We start from the raw sequence: 26280 nt of genomic DNA on the forward strand, positions 1-26280 counted from the left end.
TGGGGTTGTGTTTGTGTTCTGGTTTGTGGACGGGGGGACGGGGTTGGCACTGGAAGGAAATAGGATGGAATGGGAGGGGAAGGGGTTCGCTTGTGGTGATTGTGGAGTAGGGGGTGGTAGTGTAATGCTTCTGTGTGCATTTTTTTTTTTTGGTTCTTTTTTTTTTCCTTCGGTTTTGTGGAATGGATTATTGTGGTGGTGAATGATAGGGTTAGGTAGTGTACAGAAATTCCAATGCGAGGAATTTTTATGGATGGGAGAGGAATGTGAAGAAGCTTGAGATGTATTGGTTATCGATATCGTGGTTATACAGGCCGTGATCGGTATTCTTCTACGGGGATGGGGTGTAGGCAGTTTATTTTGACTGCTTTGTCTGAATGGAGGGGTCTGGTGAATTGTTATGCGAGTGGGGGATAATGCATGGTGGATGGATGGTGCAGATGAGAAGTAGCATTGAGTATGGAATGAGTGAGAGATTAGTTAGCTGGTTAGTCAAAGTCGGTAGTCGGCTTGTAGGAATATATAATTCATTAATCATTATGTAAATGGACTTAGTGAGTGAGGGCTGAGATTACATCATACTCTCTGTATGTGGGCATTGTGGTAGGTAATATTTGTATTTATTCATTGCCAACAATCCTCACTATGAAGAGGTTAATTCACTACACCATACTACATATATATAGTACACCATACCTCCCAAATTGCACCCATCACTCATCCTCCATACCAATACCCTCTACCTCTCCCAGCCACTCACCCTTCGCCCCCTTCAACAACTCATTAACATTAACCGTGCCACTCGTCAAATACCTCTCGCTCACACCCACATTAACTCTCTGCGCCAACAGGGCCCTCAATTCCGCTCTTAATGCTCCCACTTCCCCTTTACTCATCCCCCTCGCTTCCTTCTCCTTCAATCGCCTTCCCGTTCCCCTACCCTTTCTCCCTCCGCCCAGCGCTTCAAATTCCTCCTCGTCATACTCGACGCCTAGCTCTTCCGCCGCGTTCTTAACCCAATCATCATCATGCCCCTTCTTTTCCTTCGCCAGCGCACTATCCGCAATTTTCTTCGCGAGCGTCACACGAGGCTTAAGTCTCGCCACGACTCTGCGATCGATATCCAAGCTGCGGATGTAGAATTTTGATTTCTTTCCTTCCCCATTCAGCGCATTTTGGGCATGCACTTTCGCGACCAATCTGCGCGTTCCGACGACTTCCTCGGGTCCACACAGGAGGATGCTGGATCCGGACGCTGCGGCACGAGCGGTACGTCCGGATCGGTGCACGTACATGTCTGCGGTACGAGGGAGATGGTAATGGATGACTAGTTGGACGCCTCCGATGTCGAGACCACGTGCTGCGACGTCAGTGGCGACGAGGACGGAACCGGTGTTGTTTGTGCGGGAGAACTTTTCGATGGAGCGCATGCGGGCTTTTTGGATCATTTGGGAGTGCAGGGAGTGGGCGGGGATGTTGAGGGTTTGAAGCATGGGGGTTAAGCGGCGGACCGAGTGGATGGAGTTGGTAAAGATGAGGGTTCGCTGGTTGGGGTGGTGTAGGAGGAGAGAATAGAGATAGAGATCCTGTGGGTTGTTAGTGGTGTGAATGTGAATTATGGTTTATGGGATGTTACCTTTTCTTCTCCGCCACATTCTACCATACCCTCTTTCAAGTTGGCTGCCATTTGCGAGATTGGGTTAACGTCAACAAATTTGGGTTTTTCTTCTCTGAAATTGAGCTTCTTCAAAAGATACTCCATAGACTGACTTTCATCCTTGAAAGATTGCTTGCCCTTTCCTGCTAGTTTTTGTTGTAAACCCTTGTGGAAAGTGGCCGAGAAAACTAAAGTCTGCCTGGGTGGTAATTCATCTTCCTCTTCGTCGTCTTCATCACCGTGTGTACGATCCAAAGCATTTAAAATCTCTTCTGCTTCTTTAAAGTGACCATCGGTCAAAAGTCTGTCAGCTTCATCAATAACTAAGAACCTAACCTGTTTCAAGCTGGCTGATAGTTCATTGCTAGAGCTTATAACCTCCCAGAGACGACCAGGTGTACCAATGATGATATCTGCCTTGGCCAATTGACGTTGTTGTTTTTGAACGGAAAGACCTCCAGTGACAGCAGCCACCCATGGGCTTGTAGGCATACCCTTACATAAAGCTGTAATATGCTCAGTCAATTGATGTGCCAGTTCTCTTGTTGGCGAAAGAATTAATGCAGTTGGAGGTCTTGTGTTTTTCTTAAGCTCGTCCTCATCGAGTTCTCCATATGCCTCAAGCCACTTTTCCACTATCGGTATTCCAAAAGCCAATGTTTTTCCAGAACCAGTAGATGCCTTTCCGACAACATCGTGTCCAGCTAGCACTTCTGGAATAGCCTCTGATTGAATTGGAGTTGGCTTCGAGAAGCCCATTTTAGACAGTGCGGATAAAGTATTGGATGAAAGATCTAGCTCTTCCCAGCTTGAAACATCGACTTCTTTTGCAGCATCTTCTTCGAGTGCTTGGAAAACATTCTTCAGAGGGTCTTGTTTAAGGCCGGCATCTTTGTCGATTGGCTGTTGTTGCGCTTTCTCTTTTTTCTGCTTCTTCTCCTTCTTGTTTGGTATTTTTTCCTCCTGGTCTTTCGTATCTGGCTTGTCCTTCTTCTGTTTCTTCTCGGGCTTTGGCTTTTTCTCTATATTCTCTTTCTGTCCTTCCGGGGTTTTATCTTCCACGCTCTCTTCCGTGGGTGTCAGAATTGGCTTCACCTCGCTAGTTTTTTCATCCTCATTATCGTCCCCGAAGCCTTCGAATTCTTCGTCGTCGTCCTTTTTGGGTTGTATTTTGGAAGATACCTAGGAGAAATGAGCATCCTTCTATACATCCTTCTAAGAAATACATACAAATGTGACAACATCTCCATCCCGTACTACTTCAACATCATCAACCTCTTCTAATCCATAGAAACCTTCAGCATCCTCAAACATATCTGGCATTGTTACTTCGTTCCATGGTAAAGAATCTACCGCAACTTGTTTCTTAGGCGCATCTTTCTTTTGTTTCTTAGATTGTTTCTGAATCTTTTGACGTTTTGGAGCTTTCTGCGAGCCATTGGTCTCTGAATGAGAGCGCTTCTTCTGTTTGGTATCCATTGCTTACTGAAAATTCTCGAGGTCGATGTTCTTGAATTTTCTCGTTGTATCAAATCAACTCGTTTCTCTCAGAAAAGCATATCAATAACTTTTTTTCCTAGATACCCCTGTTAATCTAGCCTTTCAGCCCCGCGCTAGATTAGTGGTTCAGCCTTGTCGTAAAAATCAATCATTCATCGATAACTTCAGTTCTTCTCCACAACTTTGTCTATTCATAATCGTTCCGTTTCTAAGATGGGAAAATCCTCAAAGGATAAGCGCGATGCGTATTACAGGCTCGCAAAAGAACAAGGATGGAGAGCTCGAAGTGCTTTCAAATTATTACAACTCGATGAAGGCATTAACCCCACTATATAATTACTCTGTGCAGTCTTGCATTGAGCAAAATACCTTGACTAACATAACATTAGAATTCGACCTCTTCTCCGATGTTACTCGTGTCGTAGATCTTTGCGCTGCCCCGGGAAGTTGGTCTCAAGTCCTATCCCGAGTCTTGATTAAAGGAGAGAAATTTGGTCGGGCAGCATGGGAAGACAAGGAGGCTAGAATGCGACAAAACATACTTGAAATCAACACCCCATCCTCAACAGAAGAGAAGCAGCTATCAAACGAGACCGAACTGAAACCTAAAAAAGATGTAAAAATCGTGGCTATCGATTTACAGCCCATGAGCCCGTTACAGGGAATCATAACACTTCGGGCAGACATTACACATCCTGCGACTGTCCCATTACTTCTAAGTGCTCTCGATTCTTCTTATGATCCGAAATCCTTGTCACAACAAGCCTCAAATCCCGTGGATCTTGTTATTAGTGATGGTGCTCCTGATGTTACAGGTCTTCATGATCTAGACATTTATGTCCAATCACAATTGCTTTTCGCCGCTTTGAATCTGGCACTTTGTGTCCTTCGTCCAGGTGGAAAGTTTGTTGCAAAGATCTTCAGAGGAAGAAATGTTGATCTTCTATTTGCGCAATTGAAGATCTTCTTCGAAAGGGTGGTTGTTGCAAAACCAAGGTCGAGTCGTGCAAGCAGTGTAGAAGCTTTCATTGTCTGTTTAAATTTCCAACCCCCAGAGGGATTCAAAGCTAGCATGGAGGATCCTATGGGTGTTGGGGATAGATTAGCCAAAATGGTCGATACAGCTGTCAGTCAAAAGCCAACAGTTCCACCTATTCATTCACAAAACATCGAAGATGGCACTTCGTCAGAAAATCAAGTCAAGACAACGACACGAAGAGAAGATGGAGTGTGGGAAGTTAAACTTCCTAATGATGAAGCTAAAGCTAGAAATTCAGGAAGATGGATAGCTCCATTTTTAGCATGTGGGGATTTGTCTGGCTATGATGCTGATGCTTCATATCATTTACCAAAGGATCGAATCACACTTGATCCAGTACAACCTCCAACGGCACCTCCATACAAGAGAGCTCTTGAAATGAGGAAAGCGGCAGGTGGAGCATATGGAAAAACTACGACGGGAAAGACAGAATAGGAATCGTGATATTTCAAAAGTATAGGAAGGAATAGCGAGGCGTTACGGTGGGGATACATCTGTTTTGAATAGCAGATGGGCTTCGTCAATTTAAAGGGAAGGACGTTCCAGGGGACAAGGTCTTCCTGTATGAACAAATGAATTGAGAAATCACTACAAAACCGCTACTCCCATATTATCTTTCTTGCTGTGAAAACACAACTTGTGCTTTTTCTGAGTCAAGAGTAAGGAAGAATACACCGAATTTGATATCAGATATGTAGCGGGGAACTCATTGAGGATGGAGTGGAGAAGAAAGTTTTCCCTCAATCTTTTTGACCCGCTTCAGATCAGCTTGATATATGATAACTCATGCACTATGTCCAACAAATAGGTGAGATGGCCGAGTTGGTCTAAGGCGCCAGGTTAAGGTGATTAACTCTTAACAAACGGTTGTTTACAATCTCCTGGTCTAGTAATAGGCGTGGGTTCGAATCCCACTCTCATCAGCATATCTTTTGATTATTTTGGGCCTTTTTGAGCAGCTTCCTTTTACGGGACTGACGCTTGGCTCACTTACTTTTATGTTCAAGAGAAGAAATTTAAAACATTACCTTTTTGCTCAGAATTTGATAGCAGGAGAAATCCATGGAGCTTCAGCTAAAACGAAATTTTCATGCATGTCAAAAAAAGTTTTATAGAGCACCCACCTCGGAGCTTTTTCTTATCCAATCAGATCCACTTTGTGAAGATGCAACTCCACAAGGCTTTGATAGTACCCCACCACACCCACATCTCTTTTCACGGGAGGGCAAAATGGAAGCAAGGGAAATGGAGATGTGAAGAAGACATTGATTGAGTGGACTTGTTCCAATGCGGGTGCACGGGCCAACATATCAGTCATTGTGATCAAAGATCGATCTCCCTCCCAAAAACTACTTCTTGAAGCAACTAAATGGTGATTCACAACACCTCAGCAGAACAAAAATAACAGCAAAAGAAGGACTATTGCTCCCTCGGGTGGGCTCGAACCACCAACCTCTCGATTTATCTATTTGAATCGCTTCAATTAACAGTCGAACGCGCTAGCCAATTGCGCCACGAGGGATGTTCGTGTTGTTATGGTTGGCGTCACCAGTCTTTGTATATATTACAAATCACAGAAATGGCAAATCAAAAATGAGCAGCCTTCTAGATTTTGTATGGTCTTTACAATGAATTTTTATAACCTGACATAGTTCACTACAAGAGTGCATGCAATACACCATGAAATATCTGCGCCTCCCATTGTTCTACTCACAACTGACAACTTAGTCAATCAAACTGCTATGAGCCATTGAACTTATAAAATCACCCCTCCATCTTCCTAGCCTTGAACCCCAACCCCGGTATTTTACTCCTCAGCGCCAAACTGCTCAAAACCACACTAATACTACTCATTGCCATTGCCAAACTCGCCCACACTGGATCCAACCTAACATGTTTTCCTCCTCCCGTAACAATTGGATAGAATATTCCTGCTGCCACCGGTAGTGCTACCAAATTATAAACCAGAGCCCAACCAAAATTGAATTTGATCCTTCGAAATACCATTTTACTCAAATCCAACAGCGTGATTAGGGAATGGAGATTGCTAGAAACTAATACAAATTCGGCAGATGAAATAGCGATATCGGACCCGGAACCTATAGCTATTCCTATGTCGGCGGTTGTTAGAGCTGGAGAATCATTGATGCCGTCGCCGACCATTGCTACGAGTGCTCTTTTGGGGGATGAATCGTTCTTAGGGCGTTTGGAAGAGAGAGACTTCTGAAGATAGGAGATCTGGTTCGCTTTTTCGGAAGGGAGAACTCCGGCTATGATATTGGTATAGGGAATTCCAACTTGTTGACCTATAGCATTTGCAGTAGTTTGGTTATCGCCTGAAAGCATCCAGACAGCCATACCACGGGCTTTCAGCGCAGAGATGATAGAAACAGCTTCTGGACGAACAGGATCAGAGATTGCAAAGGTAGCTCTGAGTCTATATGGGCCATTGAGGGTAGAATAAGCGACTAGTGCTACTGATTTGCCTTGCTGTTTCCATATATCGAAGCGAGATTGTTGGAGAGGCGCTACTTGGACCTCGTATTTTGTCATAAGCGACTCGTTCCCAATTAGCATGTTACCACTACTAAAAGTAGCTCTCATGCCATACCCGGGCATTTCTTCGATCTCCGTAAAGGCTTTGAAAGCAGATTTTGAATTTTTGGAACAGAATGAGACAATGGCTTTGGCTACTGTGTGGCTACTGTTTTCTTCGGCTACCTTTATTAAATTCAAGAGATCCTGTTCTTTGTCGTTCGTTGGGACAATCAGATTACCGGAGATAATGTCATTGTTTGGGATATTCTCATCTCCTTGAACATTCTGAATGCTTGAGCTACTCTGACCGCTTGAGACAATCAGATTGCTTTCATTTTCTGAGACAAACTCGAAGTTTGTAACAGTTGGCTCACCTCCTAGGGTCAAGGTGCCCGTTTTATCAAATACCACACAATCAAGCATGCTAGCCTTCTCAAATGCTTCACCGCCACCCTTTACTAGAATGCCATGATGTGCTGCAAGACCACCACCAACAAAAAGTGCAGTAGGAGCGGCTAATGCTAGACCACAAGGGCACGCAACGACAAAAACAGCAATAGCAAATTGCAGAGACCAAACGACCCAACCACTAGAACCACGATAAGCGTCTGGTAAGACTCCTGAAAGTCCGAGAGATAGCCAAACAATAAAAGTGAGAATGGCAATGAGGGTAATGACAGGTACAAAGTAACCGGTTAGAGTATCAGCAATTCGTTCCATGGGTGCTCTTTTAGTTTGTCCTTCACGAACTGCCATGACAATTTGATCGAGCATTGAAGATCCAGCGACTCCAGTAATCCTGACTGTTACTGGGGATTCCTTGTTGACTGTTCCAGAAAACACTTCATCTCCCGCACTTTTCTTGACCAACTTTGCCTCCCCAGTCAGACTCGATTCGTCGAATTTAGTCTCTCCCTTGATAACTTTGCCGTCACATGCTGGAGAGCCACCATGTAAAACTTTGATAGTATCACCAAACTCAAGTAGATCAACATTGACGCTCTTGATAGAGCTTTGATAATTTGAGGAGGTTGCTGAATGTTCGTCAGAGTATGGGATATCGAAATCCCCGTCTTGTTCATGTGATGAAGTAGGGACAATCAAAAGTGCTTCTGTAGGTCGTAGCTTCCCCAACATAGTCACAGCGTCATCAGTTCTTGACTTGCTGTAAGCTTCAATGAGACGGCCAACAAGTAAAAACAAAGTCAAGAAGACAACTGAATCGAAGTAGAAAGAGCTATCGTCCACCGTATCAGTAGGATGAATTCCAGCGGCGATTAATTGAGCCACAGATGATACGTAAGCAATTGTAGTACCTAGTGACATGAGCATGTTCATGCTTCCGAAACGATAGAATCTTTGAAGAATTGGTGTCGTGCTGCCAGGTCTCCATAACGAGCGTATTTCCTTCAAAGCTCTTCTATGGAAGACATCTGCACAGAGAAAATATACTGGCGTAGCCATGATGAGAAGAGACCATTGCGCACGATCGACGCCAGCTCTAAGAGGTCGCATAAAATACCGTCTGATTTTATTGGATGGCGGCACCAGACTCATGAAAATTATACCGATAAGGAGGGTGGGTATGGAGATGATAAGAGTGACGATGACCCGAAGTAATATTCGTTGTTGCTCCCTCTTGTGAATGATTTGAGATCGTTCTTCGATAGTCGGTGGATGGTATATTGTTGGTACAAATCCTTCTTCGACGTTGGAGATTTTGGAAAGAATCTGCCTGATTGTGAAAGTAGGTGCCGATGGGGTATAAGTTATTTTGAGTACTGGGTTCTCTAAACTCAAGGCTCTCTCTATGGCAATGCGATCGCCAAAACTGATCAGACTGTTGTTGATTCGAGAAGGGCAGTGGCCACAATACATGCCATTTACCATGATTTCAACCGTTCTTGTCACTTTTTGTTTCTGAGACTCCGGTTTCAAATCGACAACACTATCCAAGGCTGCATCATAGCCCAGATCCTCTATTTCTTCAACAATTTGAGCTGTGTATTTCTCATCTGCGTAGTCAACTGTAGCGCTATTCGAGATGAGATTAACAACGACATCCCTCACCCAGGACTTCTTCTTGAGTCCTAGCACGATATTGTTGGCGCAAGCGGCACATGTCATACCACCAATAGCCAACGATGCTCGAAATGTCTGAGAAACTGAATCGATCGAATCAACGACTACCAAAGGTTCCATTCTTTTGCTGGAACTTTCTGTGGTACCATCATTCCTACCATCACTTTTATTATTATTATATGGCGGCTCTGAAAGTATACTTGATTGTCCCAACTTCTTCGAAACATTTTGTTGATTCGCACCCGCGGTAGCGTCCCGGCGACAGATTTCACAATTCTCCAAGTGCCGGTCAAAGTTCGAATCAAAGTATGACGGTGAAAATTGCCTTTTGGGTCTTCTGGTAGCTGACCACTTTTGAAGCACTTGGTCTAGGTAACCTGTATCGGTGTCATGTTGTATATGCGATCTTGCAAGACTACCGTACTCCTCAGACGTAACATCGCACACTTCGAATCCAGCAGATTGCAACGCCTTCCGAATAACTTTAGATGATAGACTTTTATCGTGTTGGACGGTCACCCATGAAGACATGAGAGATGGAGTAACATCTTTTGGCCGGGGACTTAATGCGTAAAGAGACGTTTGGATGTTTGAAACACAAGAGGGACAATGAAGATTTGATAATAAATAGGATGTTGTGATCAATACTGAATTTTGAGTTGAGATATTCTCCATCTTCTCGCCAGAATTGATACTGTTGTTTGTTGTTGTTGGACAGGTCGTGGCCGTCATGTCTTCTTTTAAAGCCATACTTACTTAGCCTTAATACTAAAAGTCAAATCTGTAGAAAACTCTATTCCAAATCCGACGGAACTAGATGTCCAACGCCATTGTATAGTGATTTTGCATGACTGTTGTCAAGGTGGCGAGCCTCCGCACAAAAAGCGCAAACCGCAAAAAACTCTCAAAACAGCACAAAGCGCGCAAAGGGATGAATGGGTTAGTATCTTTAAGGAATGCCATGCTTGCTGGACTATGTTTCTTATATGATTAGGAATGAGGTTTGAAGCTGTGTATGTATGTATACTAATCAATTTGAGCATAGGATAGAGCAACATCAATGAGTGATGGACCAATTTTTAATTGTCTACTAGATGACAATATGACGACGATGTTGGTCTGCAATGTTGTGTACAATGTTGTCTATCGGATGGCTAATCCTTTTTCCGAAAAGCCGATGAGACAAAAGCACGTGAAGAGCTAGCTTAGTGTCTTGTAGCTTAGTGTCTCGTAGCGCAACTAAGCGGCCGCTAGTGACTCCTCCATCTTTTTTTTTTTCCTCCACCAATTTGTTAATTTTGTTTACCCCGCGTATTTCGGTCTTTCAATTCTAGTTTATTTTGTCTCCAAACAATAATTTCTCCAATTCTTGGAAACCTCTTTTCATAAAACAAAAGTGCCATATCATTTAGAATATACCAAGATCTTTGGGACAATCTACTCAAGATGTCTGCCAACGATATCTATCAAACTCCATTGACTTCGCGTTATGCAAGTAAGTATCAAATCTCTTCTCTCAATTAAACTTCATCTTTGAGGATTAATTTGCTTGTTCAATCATACTCAGAGACTGAATGCTAATCGTTCTGCTCTCACAGGCAAGGAGATGAAGGAGATCTTCTCTGCTCGCAACCGTGCTTCAACATGGAGAACTCTTTGGATCGATCTTGCCGAAGCCGAGAAAGAATTGGGCTTGGATATCAGTGCTGAGGGTATTCAACAAATGAAGGACAATAGAATTATGACAGATAAGGACTTCGAGGTTGCTGCAGAGGAGGAGAAGAAGCGTCGTCATGATGTGTAAGTTCTCCAAATCCCAAATTCTTCAATTTAAAAAAAATGCAGTCACTAACTCCTTATTCTCAGGATGGCACATGTTCATGCATTTGGCCAAGTTGCTCCAAAGGCTGCTGGTATCATTCACTATGGTGCCACCTCGTGCTACTGCACCGACAATGCCGATCTCATCTTCCAACGTGACGCTCTCGATTTGATCCTTCCAAAATTGGCGACTGTCATTTACAAGTTGTCCCAATTTGCTCTTGAGTTCAAGGATTTGCCTACCTTGGGCTACACTCATTTCCAACCTGCTCAATTGATCACTGTTGGTCGTCGTGCATCTCAATGGGTTCAAGATCTTCTCATGGATTTGGAGGACATCAAGAGAGTTAGAGCTGATCTTCGTAAGTCTTTCTAATATTTCCTAAGCTTGAGCTTAATTGGTTCGCAAAATCTGCTGGGCATTCACTGATTTTTCCTGAATGTAGGTTACCGTGGTGCCCAAGGTACAACTGGTACACAAGCTAGTTTCATGGAGATCTTCAAGGGCGATGGTTCCAAGATCGACCAGCTCAATGAAATTCTTTGCGAGAAGGCTGGCTTCCCAAGCTGTTACGCTATCAGCACTCAAACCTATTCCCGCAAGGTTGATCTCAGAATCGCCAATGCTCTTTCCAGCTTTGGTGCTACTGCCCAAAGAATCTCAAGTGACATTCGTCATCTTGCCAACTTGAAGGAGTTGGAGGAGCCATTTGAGAAGGATCAGATTGGTTCATCTGCCATGGCTTACAAGCGCAACCCAATGAGATCCGAGCGAATCGCAGCTCTTGGTCGTCATCTTGCCAACCTCAACAAGAACGCCAACGATACCTACGCTGCTCAATGGTTTGAGAGAACCCTCGATGACTCTGCCATCCGCCGTATCACCATCCCCGAGATGTTCCTCTCAGCCGATGCTGTCTGTATGGCTATGGACAACGTTGTCTCTGGCTTCGTTGTTTACCCAAACCGTATCCATTCTCGTGTCATGGAGGAATTGCCTTTCATGGCCACAGAAGTTATCATCATGAGAATTGTTGCCAATGGAGGATCAAGACAAGAGGCTCACGAAGAAATCCGTGTCCTTTCTCACCAAGCTTCTGACGTTGTCAAGAAGCAAGGTGGTAGGAACGACTTGATCGATCGTATCAAGGCCACCAAGTACTTTGAACCAGTCTGGGCTGATCTTGACAACATGATGGACCCAAAGAACTTCATTGGCCGTAGTGCACACTCGGTTGAGAAGTACTGTGGACCTGGTGGAGAGGTTGAAGCTGCTCTTGCAGAATGGTCAAGCCAGATTAAGTCTAGCAAGGCAGTTGAGTTGAGTCTTTGAATTTAAATTTGACGACTTTCCAATTTCTTCCGTCGGATGATTTTGAAATGGTTGCATATGGTTGGGGAGCATTGGTTGGAGTTTATGGAGTATAGTCTACACGGATCTCTATGGGTAGGAAATTTTCAAAAGTAACTTTGCGACTCATACCCATTCTACCCGGATTTTATTGCTTTATGCGATAGGGATTCTCTTTGTAGAAATATCAGTTGGCATTTTAGTTTTTTGGAGATGCGATATTGCAAATTTATCAAGTAGCCTTGGTAGCGACTAATAAATACAAACTTGTATTTTATATTCTTTCTGTCCCCTGAATTTTCTGATCGAAATGAGTGGTTGAAAAGTTGCCCTAGCATAGTGTCTCGAAACGGGACAAAGCGGCCGCTGGTGACTCCAACAAAAAGATTAGATTACAAATTGTAAGTATAAACTTACATACGCTCACGTATAAAAATTTACTCGTATTGCAATAGGATAAAAGAAATACATTATTACTAATAAAGTACTATAACTCGCACAACAGCCCCGCTCTCGTGCGAACTCCAGAATTCTCTCCGCCTTCTCTTTGTAGATATACAGAGATGTAGATAAGACTCAGATGAAAGGTACGTGGAGCCTGTGGCGGACTTCTGGACCACCATACCACTAAAAAATTACATTGACGGTTTTTTGATGGGGAAAATACTGTTAGTGAAAAAAAGTACGATGTCTATCTTCTACCACTAGCTTCGCTACTCACAAGTTACTAATAACTCCAAGTGCTATACCTTCCAATTTCTTCAACAGCTCGCCCCAAAGTTTTTTTTGGGTCACTTTTCCATCTTCGCTCCTGACCCAATCAGATACTCTGTTTCAAAAGTCAGTCAACTGTGTCATAGGCGCGATCAGATATCTAACGTACTGTCCAGGTTTACAATCATTTAGGTAACTCCCATGGATTTCCACAACACCCTCGGCAGCATGGACTAAAGTCCTACTACCAACTTCTGCGGTCCTTGCAAAAAGGGAAACCACCAAAGCGAGAATAACTGAAGAAGCCCGATGCGCCACGCATGATTGTTAACGATAACATCTGGCTTGGCGGATGATGAGATTTGAGAAAAAGCAGGGTGGTCAGCTGAGAAGTTCTGGTTCGAAAATAGGGAGGGGGGAGAAATACATTCCAAAAGCCAGTGCCAACAATTTTGATAGGGATTCCATTCCATGGAAATGGTGCACGTATCTCAGGAGCGTCAAATTTCTTTTCAGGATCCACATCACCGCTAAGTAGTTCCCGGGGAATGGACGGATTCAAGATTGCTGGTCTTCCGAGTCCAATCAGATCCAGTTTGTTGCCAACAACCGCATTTCTCATGAACTCGAGCGATCTAAAACCACCTGTGACCATGAGAATCGTTGATGGGAAATTTTGGCGGATCAATGCGGCAAACTCAAGAAAGAAGGCTTCTCAACACGCTTGTGTGCTGTGCCTCCAAACTCATCTTCGCGAAGGTTTGTTTTGGCAGACATGAACTGGACTAAAACAGTGACAAGTTAGAACATATCATCATGTGTGGTGTGGAAATACTTATCAAGAAGATAATCATGTGCCCCATGCAATTCAGCTCTATCGAATCCAGTGTCATAAGCGGGTTTAGCTGCCTCTGTAAATTGCTATACAACTAACTCAGTGATGCTCTTTGCTTTTGGAGTACCAAAGAGAATAACACTCAATCCTCTTTCGAGCAGAACAATGCCTATTTTTAGTCCAAGTCCTCACCAGCCATGGTTTGGTGTCCAGGATTATTTATTTGCATTACGACCGGTCCTGGTGCGCAGGCTTGGGCGCATTCCTTCCACACTTGACGATATTCTGGATCAGAGATTCTTGCAGAGTCGACACAGAGATCAACAGGAGATCCAAGATGTCTGGGATCTACTTGAACATTTCCTGAAAATCAAATTATAAACTTGTGGTCGTTAAAAATTAAGCGTGTGATGTCTATGTTAGCGAAATAACAGGCGGGAATTGATTATTATTTGAAAGAACTTCAACAACTGAGTTCTTTTCTTGGTATAATATTAAATAATAAAAACACTTCATATCAATATAAAGAAGACTCAAATTTTCATTTGCTTTTCTCAAATTTTAATATTCAATTTGAAATAAATTTATAATTTACTAAAAAAGTCCTTTGAAAGAGTATTCAATTTCCGCTTGTTTTTTTTGTTTTTTTTTGTTTACATAGAGGACATCTACTTGTCAGAATCATTTTCCTTTCTCCCTTTCCCCAAGCTGAGTAGAGCTTCTTGAATTGTTCATCTGGGATATGATTGTTGCCGCTGAACGGCTCTAACATTGCTGACTGTATTTGATGTTATTCATCATTACAAATAAAATGGAAAAGAAACGAATGCCGGGTTTGGGAGGAAGGGCTGTTTGTTCAGCCTGCCTTCATCTGGAAAACTGACATTGACAAGGAGATTCGGTAACATCAACCCGCACTGCAAAAGAACTCTATCTTGTAGTGAAGCCATTGCGATTAAAAAAAAATCTACTAGCAGTTAATGTGAAGACAGAAAAAAAAGGTCAGAAATCAGCAATCTTGCTCTTGGTTGGAAATCGACTGGCAAAGAAACCAAAAATTGAAATTCGTGGAAATTAAAGTCGTACATCTCACCGCCGACCATGCATGACCAAGGAGATGCGATTCAAATTTATAATAATTTGAAGCTGTCATGCCAAAGTCCCATAGCTTTGATTCTGATTGCATCATCATCCCAAAATTGGCACAACCTCAAATCCGGCAGATTGGATCAAAGCAGCGACATGGATGCACGGCTTCAGTTTGCATGGGAATTTGCAACTCGAGAACCTAGGTAACGCATAGGGAGAATTAAAGCTTACGGGGAAAAATTTACACTAATCATGTTGAATTGCAGAAATATCCGACCTTTCACCCGTTTGCTACGACTCATGCAGGGCCAAGGCGATGTGAACTGGACAGTTTAGACTGCTAAAGCCATCTTGAATTGTAGTTCTTTCTGCTATTTGTATTTGCAAAACGGCAATCATCGTCTCCATAACCTGAGGCCGAGAGAGTAATATTGAGTTTTTCTCTCCCACTTGCATCCGACTCTTGGGACCAGCGAGCTCAGGTTAGTATGTACTGTGTTAACTCTCCACAGTAGTTTTGCAGAAGTCAGGAAAATCGTTATATTTGATTTGTGTATATAAAATCCACATTAGTCAAGCCCCGATTCAATTTTGAGAAACTAGACACGCAACATAGAGAAGTTCCCAAATAAGGAAGCGCTACACTACCGGTATGACCTCGCTAGACGCCAATATGCCAGTGTTGGATTTCCCCAATTTGGTTAGTGAGTAATTACTTGAGTGGCTTCGTTTTCAGTAAATCCGAGGCATCTCAACCAATCTGGGTTTGGACAATCGTATGAGTTAATTACGCGTCTTTGATAATTTGAAAGTTGTGTCCGGCATTCGGGTCGTTAGATTTCCGGAGGAATTTTCAGGGGGTTTCGGATAATGAGTAGGCCGCGCAAAATTTATCCCAACTCACGGCGCTTTCGCTTAACAGGGTCTTATGATTGACCAACTAGAACGTCGAGATTCCTCGAAATCTCGTTGTTTTAAAATACCATATAGTAATAACTATTGAAACCATTAATGTGATGTTTGGTATGAAAGAAATGATACACTCAAAAATCATATCACTCGCTAATGATTAAGCGTTTTTGAGTCATTCATGAGTACCTGACTGACCTACCAATCAAATCATCTTTTCGTCTAATAAATAGTGTGTGTGGGACACGTCGATCAGACCACCGATAAGCCCCCAAAAGAGGGGTCAAAAGATACAGACAGAGTCTCTCCTCCCTCCCTCTCTCCTTCCATCCAAGACTGAAAATGTCAAGATTCTCGTAAGCAAAAGGGATTTCGATTAGGGCCTAATCCGGGATCGAACCGGAGACCTCTTACAATTTAGATTACACAACCCAAAGCAAGAATTCTACCACTGAACTATCAGGCCGTGAACATCCAGACCATTTCGGCCGTATTTGATGGGTGGCCTTGATTGTTTGAAATTATAATATTGTTTCACGTTGTGCTGTGAGCGCAAAGTCACGTGATAACACGAAGTACAGTTCCCATTGGCTCACCAATAGGTGTATGAAGTGACGGGATATTGCAAAAATTGACTTGGAAATATCTTTTGAGGTATCCGTTTTTATATCTTGAGAATTGTTACAATGATTTATTAGAGATTGAACAATGGAAAGATAGATTCTGATATCAAACAATTGAAGAATGAAATAATCAAAAATGTCGAAAATGGAGGAGTGTCCCATCAGTCCGTATACCTACTGGTGGCTCCAAGTAGGTGTTTTACCACGTCGCGTGTAACTTTACGACCTAAGATCCGATATTAAACAACGGTAGGTCTGCTACGAATCTTTCAATCATCTGATACCTAATAAATATGAACAGTGTGAATACCTCTTTGTTAAATCCGAGAGGTGCGTTCATAAGCCACATGCACTAGCCACTCCAAACGAATTCTTTCGGCCGAAAAATCATTTTTACAGTAACTACAGTACCTCCTAATCCTCTAATAATCTCCGTGCTAGAATCAATTGAGGCTCTTATTACCGATTCGGGTTTTAACATGTGGCGCTTTTTCATGACTTTCCGGTTTGACTAGAGATTTCGTGCTGTAGTATTTGCTCATTGCGCCAACCTACCTCCTATCAGAGTAAGCGGTCTCGCTTCTACCTAACGATGAAGTTCTATGCCCATCACCAAGTGGGGGAGAGGTCGACTGCTCGCTCAAAAAAGAACGATGGTTTTGATTTTAATGACTATTATACCCGTAAAGTCCGTTGAGAAATACTATATCATCTTCGTTCGTTCACTTCCTATTAGACAATCAAACAAGATTGTATAGAAAAGATTTATAATTCTTTATTTCATTCCAGACTTTAACATAAAATCAAGATGCCTACTCCAACAAGCGCAATCAAGGTTGTCTTTGGTTCAATGACCATCGGTAGACCAGGTATGTACCCTCTCCTCTAAACCACTTAAACCCAAGCTCATCGTTCCCTTCTTAGGTGATGCAATCCGTGTTACAACTGTTGAAGGCGCCCAAAAAATCTTCGATGTATTCCAAGCACATGGCCATTCGGAAGTCGACTCTGCTCGTGCCTACGGCGGTGGTTCCACCGAAGAAAGGCTCGCAGAGATAAATTGGCAATCACGTGGTCTCGTTATGCAAACCAAGCTCTATCCCACCAAGGGAAAGGGCATGTCATGGCTCACAGAAGAATCTTACTCTCTCTCTGCGGCCGATGTCCGTCGTGGTTTCAAAGCCAGTATGAAAGCACTGAACACAGATCGAGTAGAGATGTTCTATCTCCACGGTCCCGACCGCAACACCCCCCTCGAAGATACCCTCAGTGAAGTTAACAAACTCCACCAGGAGGGAAGATTCGATCGATTCGGTATTTCCAACTTCACTTCCTGGGAGGTAGCTCGAATTTGCGACATTGCCGAGAAGAATGGCTGGGTAAAGCCATCAGTCTACCAGGGTCTTTACAACGCCTTCAACCGTTCTGTAGAAGCAGAACTTATCCCTTGTCTCCGCTTCTACAACATGTCTCTCTATGCATTCCAACCACTGGCCGGTGGTTTCCTCACATCGAAGTACCATCGCGATCAAACTGAATACGAAGCCGGTTCCCGCTTCGATCCCTCCAAACCACAAGGACAATTACATCACGGTCGCTACATTAATGATCGGAATCTCTACGCATTGGAAGATATTCTTCGCCCTGTGATTAAGAAACATGGACTTACCGAGGCGGAATGTGGATTGAGGTGGATGGCGCACCACTCTTTTATGAAGAAGGAATTGAATGATGCGGTAATTGTGGGAGCAAGTAGCCCCGAGCAGTTGGAGCAAAATTTGAAGGATTTGGAGAAGGGAAGTTTGCCGAATGAGGTAGTAGAGGCGTTGGAGAGGTGCTGGAATCATATCTCAGGAGTTTATAAGTATTTCCATTAGAGGGTTATGGGATACGAATGGAAGATATGATGTGGGTACGGCGATCAACCGATCGTTTTAAAATGGAGAGTAAGGACATGGCGAATACTTGACATTTCACTCGAATGTCGATATGTAGAATTGTAGAGACTGAATAAATGCCCAAGAAAGTTTATTAATGTCTGAACGGACTTGAGATAATAGCTGCTGTTCAAATTCTTTCTGCTGAATGTGAAGGATCTGAAGGTTCTTCTCTCCAAGCCAATCCATATCTCGACATCAACTAATGAGCTTGGTTGATACCAAGCGAGTATCAAATTACGTTGGAGATATCAACCGCTTTACATCGAAATCTTAATTGATATGTTCGGTTTCTGATATTTTGGCATGTATACTCACCATCAACAGAACATCAAAGGCGACAAACATATATGAGTCGCCCTACGTCAATTGAGCTAGGCTTCATTATTGATAGACTAATCCAAATACAAGATGAGAGCCATTATCCAGATAACGTCCTTCTACTGATGCGGTGCAACATGGGGTAGACGGGATCCACCAAGTTTCCCGAGCATCCACACGGAAAACTTGTCCAAGTGCGGAGCTTAGTTTTCCGTGCCCCGCATTAAGTTTTCCGAGATATCAAACCGCCAGCTTGTAAAGACTGCGAAAGAAATAGATTGTTAATGGAATCAGACCACTATGGATATTATTTACAGCTGTTATCACTGCTATAGTAAGCTGTGGGGCGATACGAGATGGATTGGGGGGATAGATATGATGGTTACTTTACTATATAAGAGACAACATTTCAATGTGAAAAGCACACAATTCCAATTATTCTCATGATCTATCCAGATTAAACACTCAAACTTCATCTTCTATACTCACATCACTTACGAATTACCACGATAAAGATGTCGCAGCCTCAAGCCTCTGCTACGCTAGCACCCACCCCAGAGGGTGGACCCCTCTACCAAGATATCGATGGTAAAGCTATGAGAGAAAACGCAAACTCATCTCTCATAAGATATGGAGGAAATTTCTCATCTGAAATCATTGTAGGCGCAGAAGGAGTTTACATCTACACTGCCGATGGTAGGAAGATACTAGATTTTACTTCTGGGCAAATGAGTTGTCTAGTTGGTCATGGGCATCCCGAAATTGTCGAGACAATTACTGCACACGCTGCAAAATTGGATCATTTATTCAGCGGCATGTTAAGCCCGCCTGTGGTAAAACTAGCCCAAAAGTTAACGTCTTTGACACCACCTGGACTCGATCGGGCGATGTTTCTCAATACTGGAGCCGAATCAAATGAAGCCGCAATAAAAATGGCTAAATTATATACTGGAAAGTATGAGATAATTGGATTGGGAGCGAGTTGGCATGGAATGACGGGAAGCGCGACTGCATCAACCTACCACTCCGGGAGAACGGGCTATGGCCCTTGTGTAAGTCCACTTCGATATGAACTTGCATAGATTGGCAATGCTAACTGCAAAAAGATGCCAGGAAACCTCGTTCTGCCATCTCCAAACGCATATCGTTCGATCTTCCGCCATGCAGATGGCTCATATGACTGGGAAACGGAATTGAATTATGGATGGAACCTAGTTGATCAACAATCCACAGGGTCATTAGCCGCAGTCATTCTCGAACCTATCCTAAGTTCCGGTGGTATGCATGTCTTGCCAAAAGGATATATGAAAGCGATGAAGAAACATTGCGAAGAACGTGGTATGCTTCTCATTGTCGATGAGGCACAAACGGCAATTGGTAGATGTGGTTCTATGTTTGCGATCGAGCACGATGAATGCACCCCCGATATTTTAACTCTCAGCAAGACATTGGGCAATGGACTTCCACTTGCGGCTGTTGTCACCTCGGCGGAGATTGAAGAAACTTGCTTCGATCGCGGTTACCTTTTCTACACAACTCATGTGAATGACCCGTTACCTGCGGCTGTGGGTGCCAAGGTCCTGGATATTGTAGTCCGAGATAACCTTGTCGAACGCTCTCGCGTAGCAGGCTTAAAGTTGAACGTTGAGCTGAAAAGATTGCAGGAAAAGTATGGATGTATTGGAGACGTTCGCGGTAGAGGTTTAATGGCAGGAGTGGAAATTGTAAAGGATCGAGCCACCAAAGAGCCAGCACCGGAACTGGGCGCGGCATTAACAGAAAAACTGAGTGAACTCGGCTTATCTGCAAATCTGTCGACAATGAAATCCTTTGGTGGGGTGTTTCGTATAGCTCATCCAATCACTATTACTGATGAAGAGTTGATGACCGGACTGCGAATATTTGAGGAGGCTTTGAGGACTACCCCTGGTACAATGCCGATTGGTTAGACATAAGAAACCGAAGGCGTATATTCAAACTGCACAACTCATTACATATTCCAAGCAAGCCTAGTCACTCCAATCTTTTGAGACACGTTGATTGCGCAAACACTCTTGAACAATATAAAAATGCTTGTTGATCGATATAAAGTGATAAATGAAGTGCACGGTCCAGATCAATCCACATCCGACATTATACCGAATGTCACCACGGAAAACTGAACCATGCCGCCATTTCCGATTTCTTGCAAAACACAAAATACTTTGGACAATTGGTAACATTAACAGCATTGAGTGCTTGACTGTGTTTTTATACGAGTGGCTACTACCAATACAATATCTATTGCACCGATGAATCCTTCCTCTACATCAAATCAATTTCGACCATATCGGTCCCATAAAATTCCAGCCTGCGATCGATGTCGAAAGCGCAAGTTAAGATGTGAAGCAGACTTATCAAATGGTCCATGTCGTATTTGTCGGGAGCAAGGTGCCGATTGTGTTAGGCCAGAAGCCTCCAGGACGAACAAACGTACCACACCGAACACAACTAGTACAAGTAACGTAGAAGTGCCTTCAGTGCGTTCATTAAAACGCCCCAGAACACTTGATCCAAGCCCTTCTACTTCTCCGAGACATGAAAACAGTTTCCCCAAAGATAGTACCGTGGAGCAGTCTGGTCTCCAGAGTCCCGACTATAGTCGACAGGAAAGACCCAACGCTAACGACAAATCTTCTATGATCATCGGCCCTATCATTGCAGAGGATGTCCAGTTACTGGAACAATATATGGAATCTCAAGCTCGCCCTGAAAGATCTAGAAGGGGACGCTTATATGACACTGTATCGGACAATCCAAAAGATCCCGTGATTTATCTCAGCGTTTCTCGACGAAGAGAAGGGCTCTCTTCAAGTGAGCGAGCTGGTGAAAAACAAAAGGAAATTCTGGAACAAATACTAGGGCCAAATGTTAGAGAAGTTGTTAATCTGTATGGTCCATGCCGATATCTCATTGCGTATGCTGAATGTTTCTCAGTTACTTTCGCCATATTCATCCTAGCTTTCCTATCATTGACGAGCACAGTTTCAATCAATTGTATTCCAAGGGCGATAAAAGCTTATCACCCGCACTCATGTGTGATATATTAGCTTCATCTTTGGTACATTGGAGGCAATCCCCAGGTCTCAAACCATTTCCGGTTCCAGACCAGCGATATTGCTGGAATCTGGCCGTAGAATCACTTCAAGGAGATTTTCTCGCACCAGGTCTCTCGACCCTTTATGCAGCGCTCCTTGATTTATCTGGGAGACCAGTTGTCTCGATTACAGGCAACACGCTTACCAGTGGAAGAACAGTTGCTCTGGCTCATAGTCTAGGGTTGAATCGTGATCCTAGCAGGTGGAGAATATCTGACCATGAAAAGAATCTGCGAACTCGTCTTTGGTGGGGTGTTTTGATCCACGATCGCTGGTAAGTATCGTGTTTCCTATTAAAAGTGGTCAGAACCTCTTACCAAAACAATTTTCTAGGTCGAGCCTCGCCCATGGTGTACCTGCGCATATTCGAGGAAATGAATATGATGTCCCGCTACCTACACTCGAAGGCCTTCTCACAGAAGGCAATCAAGAAACTTCACGTATCCGCCCGGCAGAATGCTTTATCTTACTCTGTGAGCTGACCGAAGTTCTTGGTGACATTCTTCCACTCCTATATGATCGCAGATGCAGCAGACCAATCACCGAAACCAACAAACTCTTGCGCCAACTCGAAACCAATCTTGATAAATGGGAAGAATCTCTTCCACAATGGGCAGCAAGTAAATCCAATGTCGAAAAAGTATCAGGTTTAAGCAGCCTCAAACTCGGATTTCTCTCTGTCAAAATGCTGCTTTGTCGCATAGCATTTCATGTATGTTCAGTGTACGAGCTTATACAAAGCTGGATACTAACCACCACACAGAGTACAACACATTCTCCCGAGCCATGTCTAAAAGAAGTCAAGGCATATCACCAGACAATGCTACGCGAGTGCGCAAAGACAATAACAGCGTTCCTCACTTCTCTAATAGAGCAGAATCTTAATGAATTCTGGATGCCATGTATGTCCCACTTTCCACTTCATTATGCCAAAAATTAAACCCATTGAAGATAGCGCATACCACATCTGTTCTGCAACCATCATTCTCCTTCGCTGCGCCATCGACACCACAAATATCGAAACCGCCGAGTCTTGCAAATCTAACCTATCCGAAGTAAAGCAATGGTTAGATTGGGCACACACTTCTCATCACTGGGATCTCGCTGAAATATGCCTCGCCCAGTGCGCAGAACCCATTGAAAGATTGATTGCCTCATCGCGGTCAACGGTAACGAGTATTCGAGTAAATAGGGCTGAAGATCCATGTATAGGTATGGTAGGCGAAAACATAGGGGATCCAGTAAATATAGCCTTTCTCGCGGATACCGAAAGCTTAATAATGAATGGACTTAATTATCCGTTTGTTGATCTGTGGGATATGTTTGAGCAGGAATTTTGATAAACATTAGGCAATATGCCACCGGATAGAACCCATTAGTATGACATTCACTGCATCAATAAGTATATCAGTGAGTTCCATTGGTTCTTCATTAGGTTCAGTATATTAGATTGGATTTGATGCACGGCTGAAAAAAAACATATTGTTGAGAGAAATTCTTGTCTAGGGAAAAGAGGAAGATCTTCCACTGACTTAGTCTCCATAAACAAACAAAGAAGTCGAAGATGTAACAGATTGCCTACCTAGTAACCATACAAAAAAAGAGATTATGTTGACTCTAGAAGAACATTCGTCAAGTGAATGATATTACATGGGCATTCTTGATCTCAACAAAAGCCAGTATATCTGTCAAGGTGTTTTGAGAATGGAATCAAACTCTATATCAATACATATAAGCAGTTCCAAGCTTAAATATATTAACTCTAGATCCACTCCAATCTAAAACATTGAAAATACAATTCTTCCATCTGACTACAAAGAATTTCAACCTCTTATCCTCATAATTGTTGAAAGTTCCTCTCCCCTATTTCTACTAACATCAAGCGAATTATTGATTCATGACTATAAATAAATCTCAATATGATTGGTCAATCGCTTTGTTGATGTCGTGATTTTCATGATCTGCAACTGGTGGAAAATCTCCACAATTATGAAAATGGGCTACTTCTCCATTTCACATGACTTTAGAAAATATCTGATTGTAGTTCTTCATCTTGCTGACTTTGTGGACAATTCACTTCTAGCCACTATCAAATGACCATCAGAGACTTTCCATTTCTTCTGTTGGAGCCCTGATTTGCATGCAGTGGATGATGAGACACTTTTTGAATGAATCAGTACGGGGGATTGCTCGCTTTGAAGGAGCCTGGACAGTGTCAGGCGTATAATATTTGTGTGTTGAGAAGCATGGAAAGAACAATTCTGCTCCCATTCCACACAATGGATATCAAATGTGAAATTTCATGACAAGATAATACCCAAAACATAATACCTAATAACCCCCTCGAGCCACAATGAAACATAATGAAATTAAACCCGTTGCTTCCTACAGAACGATAAACTAAGTCCATGCTGATGTTGAAGAGATGGCTCCTTCCTGATGTGTTGCTCCTTGTCAAATTGTAATCGTTCAAGAAGTGCGAAAATGCATTTAGAAGGAGTCTCTCAAATAGAGAAGAAAAAAAGATAAAGAACCGCCTCGAATGCCGAATTCTCTGCTTCTTGATGAAAGCCAGAGCCATGATGATAATACTTTTTAGATGCAATCAGAATGTTTAGAAAGGCATGAAGCTCAGATTCCCTCAAACCCCTGGATACACTGTATCCGTTTACAAGACCAAGCCGCAAAGGTTGTGGCTTCAATGAATTGGATCCCAGACACGCTACGAATTCCATGATCTTCCTATCTCATTCTGCTCTACAGCATCAATTTTGACTACACAAGAGATCGGGTGCTTACCTTAGTAAAATCGAACTGATCACTCTCTCTATACGAAATTTATCTTGGGTAGAGGAATGGGTTTTCAGCTTCAAACGGTCAATGTTCTGATTCTATCATAGTGGTATAGGAAAGGGTATTCTATTACGTCCTTTTTTTCTGGAGGTGACTCAGCAAGGGCTTCAATATGGCCGATTCAGTAGTTCAAGGCAGGCTAGAGGAAGCCATATTATATATTGATATTGATTATTCTGAAGATACAGAAGATATCCATCACCAAAGCTCCTAATAGCGCCAACCTTCTAGACTCCCATAACAAATCCTTATCCTTGTATAACTTTTCCTGAATTATAATCCTGTAGGTCTTTTGAAATCCACTTCGCCGTTATCCGTTGTTATCCGTATCTTTATTTGAGAGGTAGAAGAAACCATTATTGTCAACCCTCTACCACGTAAAACAGTTACCACAGATTCCTCTCCAAAATATCAAAAGTCGTCGAAAACTGTCTGTAAGATGCCGAAGAAGCTTGAAAAGTTGCCATTCAAAGAGATGTGTGATGTCTCTAATCATCATGGCTTTATCGCAGTCAGCTGACAACAAGGTTTATGCCGAGTTTCAGGAATGATGCTAGAAGATGTCGACTTATACAAATGGCAGTAGATTGAGAACGGCCAAAGAAGTGAAGCTATCGGCCATCCTTCTTCTGCGCGAGTGAATTTGCGGGATAGTTATCGGGACGAATCCTTGAGGCTCAGGGAAGTGTTCTTTCCATGTCTTAGTAGTAAGCCTTGGCCCAATTTCTTTCCACGTAGTAATTGTTAACTCCATGCGACAATGCTGATTCGGAATACAGTCTCGTACGTGAACGTAATAAATCGAAAATTCAGTCTGGCACTCAACACAGTATTCAATCTCTCTCTCTTCTTCTTGGACTTTCTTCCAGTACAACCCCCATGAACGCTCGGGATATTCCTGTGTCATTTTTCTCAATCGGTCTTGGCTCGTTGGGCAAATTCGGGGACGGATGTGCATCGAATCTGAGTAGCATTGAAGATGGGCACATATATCGACGCGTAGCCGTACCACTGCCTGACACATTCCTTTGATAATTCTATGTTGACGGACTATTGTAGAATCCTTCTTTCTAACGCATGAAAACTGTTCTTCCTGAAAACCACCAGATTTACTACCTTCGCGCATACTGTGTCCAAACGTATCTCTTTCCATACACCAGGGAAAATCTTTTCCGGGATAAGTGGCAAAGAAGCAGGTGAATCGATGTAGATCCCGGGCTAGATATGATGCAGCCATCTCATTCATGCGATATGATGCATTCGAGACCTTTCCGCAGTCGACTGAAAGTTTTTGAAGGCTCCGAAGAACCCCGCTGGTACGTTTTCCGGGGCTCAAACGTTGCAGAGCACAAGACACGGCGCAACAACCATTCAAGGTCATGTTCTTAATATCATATTTCAAAATGTTTAAGAATAAAAAGTTCTCGTGGCGCGTCAGATTGAGGATATATTTGGGTCCGATGATAAGATAGATTGTTCTGCACGAGACGGAGAATAGCGCAGCCGATGGAGAATCCAAATTTCTAACAATCTGTTGGAGCAATTCATTGGGGACTTTCTCAAACGATGAGTTTTCTAATGCGTCTCGTTTGTGAATACAGGGCTTTCTTCGCAATTGAAGTTGGGCGAGTTGTTTCTTGAAACGATCCATCTCGGTTGGAGCTGTGTGTTTAGGAATCGATGGTGTTGTGAAAGAGACACGTTCTGGGAAAAGGTCTAGAGGATGTGTGATTTAATTATTCAAAAAAACAAGGTCACTAGTGAAGCTATTACATATGATCTCCAGAGTTGATTACGCATTAGTGCAATGGAGATCTTCAAGTAAATATATATATGATGTAGGTTTCGCTTAGTCATTTTCGAGAAATCTTGGG

General features: G+C 42.9%; 8 protein-coding genes across 8 annotated transcripts; 5 read left to right on the forward strand and 3 right to left on the reverse strand.

Moving 5' to 3' along the window:
- Positions 1-586: 586 nt before the first annotated feature.
- On the reverse strand, positions 587-3261 carry Bcmak5. Its single transcript, XM_024696811.1, has 3 exons — positions 2888-3261; positions 1637-2839; positions 587-1586 (listed from the first exon to the last, which is right to left on the reverse strand). The coding sequence occupies exons 1-3, from the start codon at positions 3134-3136 to the stop codon at positions 714-716; spliced, it is 2325 nt and encodes a 774-aa protein (XP_024552624.1). The 5' UTR covers positions 3137-3261; the 3' UTR covers positions 587-713.
- Positions 3262-3306: 45 nt separating this feature from the next.
- Positions 3307-4939, forward strand: Bctrm7. The gene is made up of 2 exons (XM_024696812.1): positions 3307-3473; positions 3547-4939. Exons 1-2 carry the CDS (start codon positions 3371-3373, stop codon positions 4629-4631), a joined length of 1188 nt encoding a protein of 395 aa, XP_024552625.1. The 5' UTR covers positions 3307-3370; the 3' UTR covers positions 4632-4939.
- Positions 4940-5790: 851 nt separating this feature from the next.
- On the reverse strand, positions 5791-9675 carry BCIN_13g03870 (hypothetical protein). Its single transcript, XM_001556316.2, has one exon. The coding sequence runs from the start codon at positions 9564-9566 to the stop codon at positions 5961-5963; it is 3606 nt and encodes a 1201-aa protein (XP_001556366.2). The 5' UTR covers positions 9567-9675; the 3' UTR covers positions 5791-5960.
- A 459-nt stretch (positions 9676-10134) lies between these two features.
- On the forward strand, positions 10135-12252 carry Bcade13. The gene is made up of 4 exons (XM_001556317.2): positions 10135-10311; positions 10415-10616; positions 10683-10999; positions 11084-12252. Exons 1-4 carry the CDS (start codon positions 10263-10265, stop codon positions 11968-11970), a joined length of 1455 nt encoding a protein of 484 aa, XP_001556367.2. The 5' UTR covers positions 10135-10262; the 3' UTR covers positions 11971-12252.
- A 4528-nt stretch (positions 12253-16780) lies between these two features.
- Positions 16781-18179, forward strand: BCIN_13g03890 (hypothetical protein). Its single transcript, XM_001556319.2, has 2 exons — positions 16781-17027; positions 17083-18179. Exons 1-2 carry the CDS (start codon positions 16967-16969, stop codon positions 18033-18035), a joined length of 1014 nt encoding a protein of 337 aa, XP_001556369.1. The 5' UTR covers positions 16781-16966; the 3' UTR covers positions 18036-18179.
- A 617-nt stretch (positions 18180-18796) lies between these two features.
- On the forward strand, positions 18797-20467 carry Bcbio3. Its single transcript, XM_001556320.2, has 2 exons — positions 18797-19468; positions 19523-20467. Exons 1-2 carry the CDS (start codon positions 18932-18934, stop codon positions 20363-20365), a joined length of 1380 nt encoding a protein of 459 aa, XP_001556370.1. The 5' UTR covers positions 18797-18931; the 3' UTR covers positions 20366-20467.
- A 155-nt stretch (positions 20468-20622) lies between these two features.
- Positions 20623-23204, forward strand: BCIN_13g03910 (hypothetical protein). The gene is made up of 5 exons (XM_024696813.1): positions 20623-21345; positions 21393-21827; positions 21887-22265; positions 22317-22455; positions 22505-23204. Exons 1-5 carry the CDS (start codon positions 20708-20710, stop codon positions 22891-22893), a joined length of 1980 nt encoding a protein of 659 aa, XP_024552626.1. The 5' UTR covers positions 20623-20707; the 3' UTR covers positions 22894-23204.
- A 1392-nt stretch (positions 23205-24596) lies between these two features.
- On the reverse strand, positions 24597-26157 carry BCIN_13g03920 (hypothetical protein). The gene has a single exon (XM_001556322.2). The coding sequence runs from the start codon at positions 26055-26057 to the stop codon at positions 24975-24977; it is 1083 nt and encodes a 360-aa protein (XP_001556372.1). The 5' UTR covers positions 26058-26157; the 3' UTR covers positions 24597-24974.
- Positions 26158-26280: the final 123 nt, after the last annotated feature.

Source organism: Botrytis cinerea, chromosome 13, assembly GCF_000143535.2.
Source record: "Botrytis cinerea B05.10 chromosome 13, complete sequence".
Classification (NCBI taxonomy): Eukaryota; Fungi; Ascomycota; class Leotiomycetes; order Helotiales; family Sclerotiniaceae; genus Botrytis; species Botrytis cinerea.